Source organism: Theobroma cacao, chromosome 6 (assembly GCF_000208745.1).
Source record: "Theobroma cacao cultivar B97-61/B2 chromosome 6, Criollo_cocoa_genome_V2, whole genome shotgun sequence".
In the NCBI taxonomy this organism is placed as follows: domain Eukaryota; kingdom Viridiplantae; phylum Streptophyta; class Magnoliopsida; order Malvales; family Malvaceae; genus Theobroma; species Theobroma cacao.
The window spans coordinates 24,418,890-24,422,816 of NC_030855.1; the positions used below are offsets into that span (position 1 = coordinate 24,418,890).

Below are 3,927 nucleotides of genomic sequence, written 5' to 3' on the forward strand. Positions count from 1 at the left end.
GGATAACTCCTATGTTTACAGTCACTAACAATGAAAGTTAGGAACAGTAATGTTCATTTATTTTGTAAGGTATGTAGTTAGATCTGACAGGCTTCACTGTCCACGACCTGGTGCAAGAGAACTGATACTCTACTGGCAAGCGTCTATCAGCTCATCATCCATAGCCATGCTGCCATACCTATGATGGAGATCATGTATAGAATTGTCAAAAAAAGCCTATCAAACTCCTCAGTAAAAACAAGGCAAATACTGATTCTATACATTTCCATAAAATAGAAAATGAAGTAGCGTCTTTGAAGTGAGAACCCTGGAATTGGGACTGATGAACAGGGTCCAAATGGTTCAAACTCTTCTAACTCTGTTTCGTGTCTTAATACAACTGATTAAATCCATGGATACAAACAATGTAAGCAGATGAACCATCTTTTAAGATTGATATTGCAAGATCTTTTGTCGATTTCGTTAATAGACAAAAGTCCATCTCTATCCTCAGATGTAGATTTAGTTACCCGACAAAGGTCATCTGGGTAATTGCACACTCCCAACACTTTCCTTATATTCCATGCCTCACTCTTACGCACCCTTCAAAAGAGCAGAAGGCAGAGACTTGTCAAAAAAAAGGAGTGAAGAAGCAGTCTTCCTTTTAAAACCCCCCCTACTGAACTTTTTTTTCATTTTAACTCGTGTCAAGGTTCCCTCCTTTGCAGTTCTACTACCTGTGTCTCTTTATGGAAGAAGATGAGAATGAGAATCCTTGGGAGTATTTGAAATCGATTGAAATTGTTACCATGGTTTCTTCTTCGAAAACAATTTCTAATCTTTCTTTTCTCTCCTCAAATGAACCTCTTCTCTCCTTCGTTATCACGCTTTACATTTTAATTCTTCTTTATTTCCCTCAAAGCTTTTCTCTCAAAATCTTTTTCTTCCCTGTCCTCGTTTTGACTGCTTCCCTCTTGCTTTCCCTCCTTCGTCTCGGCGCCATCCAAAGAACCCAAACGGAAACCAAAGAAAAAAGAAGCCTTGCCGAAGCTGAAGCAGAAAAAACAGATTTTTCACAACAAGAGCTCAAATGGTCCACATGCAAAAAGGACCCAGAGCTTGTAATGCAGAGTTTCGAAGAAACGTTCGTTGAATGGGACGTGGGAGCTCCACTAGAGGTTATATATGAAGGACATGAAGGAGAAGAAGAGGATCCCAATGAGAACGTCTCCAATCCGACCCGGGTTATCGAGAGGTACCCTTCCTTGTCGCTTTACTACCCGGAGTCCGACTCGGATAGCTCGTCGTCGGAAACGGACTATCTGGCGATCGGAGAATGGGTTTCGTCGGAGAAGATATGTTACAGATGGGAAGAGGAAGACAGAGAAGGTTTGATTGAGATAGCTTTGGATAAGAGAGACTTGGATTTTCATGGAGAAGAAGAGAACTTGATAGAGATTGACATTTCTTCTGTTAAGGATTAGACTCAGCTAATGCTGCATTAATCAAATTTTAATCAAAGGTTAAAGTAAAAAGTGTATAGAGAGAGAGAGAGAGAGTTGAGGTTTTCGGATTCTGGAATCGGATGTTGGATTGTTTTGTAGAAGGATTACCGCTTGTATTATATCCATGTTTAAACTTAAAGTACAATTAGTCCCTAAACCCAAGAGTTTTAATCGGGTTTAGGTTATGAGATAACTGGTATTTGGCCCTTTCTTTCTTGTTCCTTTTCTTCTTTGGGGTGACAAGACCAAGAGTTGGTTGAGAATTGTGAGGAACACGTGGCTTTGTTGTTGGAAGGGAAAGTGGAAGACAGGGTGACCTTGATAAATGGGGTTTGAATGACATGTACAAGTCTTAAATGTACCCCAAGAAATTCATGAACATTGGGGTGATAGAGATGTCACATACCAAAAGAAGAGAAAGAACAGAAACATCTGGCACGGCGGTCAAGTTGTGGCAGATGTCGGACCAGAGAAAGATAGGTTCCCTTCCTTTCCTACCACCATCTCTCTTTCTTCATTCTCAGTGCCATGTTTCCAGCTGTTTCCCCTTCATGAATTTCGTCTTGTTTTGTTCAACATCAGTTTTGAGATCTCAACTGTTTCACCTGATAATTAGGTTATGAGCATGAGGTGATTAGATTTGGGATTCAGTTCCCACCTTAGAACCTAGTAGGAAAACAAGAAAAACAGCACAGATAAGAGCAATTTTCATTTGATATTTTTCTGCCTTTTTTGGTAGACACTGCTACTGATCTCCAACGGTGCCAACTTGTCAGGGGATTAATAAACGATTGGTATGGGTTTTCAGGCCGATATAGTCCAAAACTGAACAAAAATCTAAAGTGTTCATGACTTCACAAGTGACTCACTGTGTGGATAAGGTCATACAGTTTCGAGTCTGGTTTTACATGTTTGGTCTGTTTGGAGCAAAACTCATCTAGGGTTTAGGGCTATAGTTGAGATGTAGACTAAACCTTATCTTAACAAAGCCAACCAAGACCTTATCAGAGTTATTAGAGCACTGAGAACTGTACGTTGCCAAATTTGAATACTGTTCCATTGATGAGCTCTGATTAGATTTACGCCAAATTTTGTGTGTTGAAGGAAAAGGAGTGCCAGGAGATGATATACAAGCAAAGTCTGATGTTTCCTTTGTTTGCTAGTTGGTGACGTGCCAACATCATGCAAAGCCTCCTTGAACAGCTTGGAGTAATGGGACTGAACCACTTGAATCAATAATGAAGAAATAAGAGAAATTTATTGACTTTTCACACCGACGGCCGGCCCCCTTACATCAAAAAGTTCTTTTCTTTCACTCTTGATAATTTATCTATGATTTCAAAAGCTTTTTGAAGTTAGCTTTTGCTATTCTTGTTAAGTTGTTAATGCTATTCATTTTGAAGTGTACAGTCCCCGGTTTGACCTCTTGTTCTTGAAATATATGTCTGGCTAGATTTATCCTTGGATTCACATTCCTCACAATTCCATATCAAAAAATTAAGTCACCCCATTTCCTCTACTTTTTCCTCTTCAGTCCCTCGCAATAAATACTCTCTTTATTCTTACATTACATATTGTAATGGATCATAATATGATGATATGGTTACATGATTTTTTTTTTATCTCTACATTAATATTATGTGATATAAAATTCACAAATAATGTTTAAACTAATAACAATTAATCAATCATTAAAAACTTAATAAAGGGTGTTTCTAAGCATTATATATTAAAGCCAACATGCATAGGACAGTAGATATATGGCCCAATGAAATGGGCCAACGAGTGAACCCAATAAAAAGTTAGCACATTAACTTCATAGTTGATTCCACCAAAACGGTGGCCCAACTTCCCAAAATAGTATACACCAGGGAATATATCCTCGAGTGGCTGCTTTTTTCCAAAGAAAAAGGTATGACACGTGTCGAGTCAAACCAATCGAGGTGGCCGACTACGATTTGTTCCACCTTGGTAACTGGAATCTAGGAATGACCTTATGTCATAAATTATTTTATCTCTGATTCTGATGACTGTCCTTATTGTGTTAGCCTTAATTTAAACATGCAAATACATATATTATAATATTCTTAATGGGTGTAATATCAACACTTTATATTCGATTCCATCATTTATGGGCCGTTCAACACATGCTTTTGTTTAGGGTTTGAGTCCATGATTCGGTTCCATCTTTCGCTTTCAAAGATTTCGATTTGAATAAAATGTATTTTTTAAATATATTTTCAAACTATTAGTGATATTTCTATATGGAATATACTATTAATATAGTTTTTCATTCGTTCCGAATCTAAATTTTAGATAAAAATAATAATTAAAATTATTGAATAAACTATTTTTAACTAATTAATATAAATAAAACTAATTTTCATTAATTTCGATCAAAATAATCCATTACTACCCTCATGTTCTTATTTCGAAGAGTGAA

General features: G+C 37.2%; 1 protein-coding gene across 1 annotated transcript; it reads left to right on the forward strand.

Annotated features, from left to right (window-relative positions):
* Positions 265-2,954, forward strand: LOC18596960. Its single transcript, XM_018123262.1, has one exon. The coding sequence runs from the start codon at positions 729-731 to the stop codon at positions 1,461-1,463; it is 735 nt and encodes a 244-aa protein (XP_017978751.1). The 5' UTR covers positions 265-728; the 3' UTR covers positions 1,464-2,954.

Coding starts and splice junctions, on each gene's coding strand:
- LOC18596960 (XM_018123262.1), top strand. CDS start 729: ATGGAAGAAGATGAGAATGAGAATCCTTGGGAGTATTTGAAATCGATT.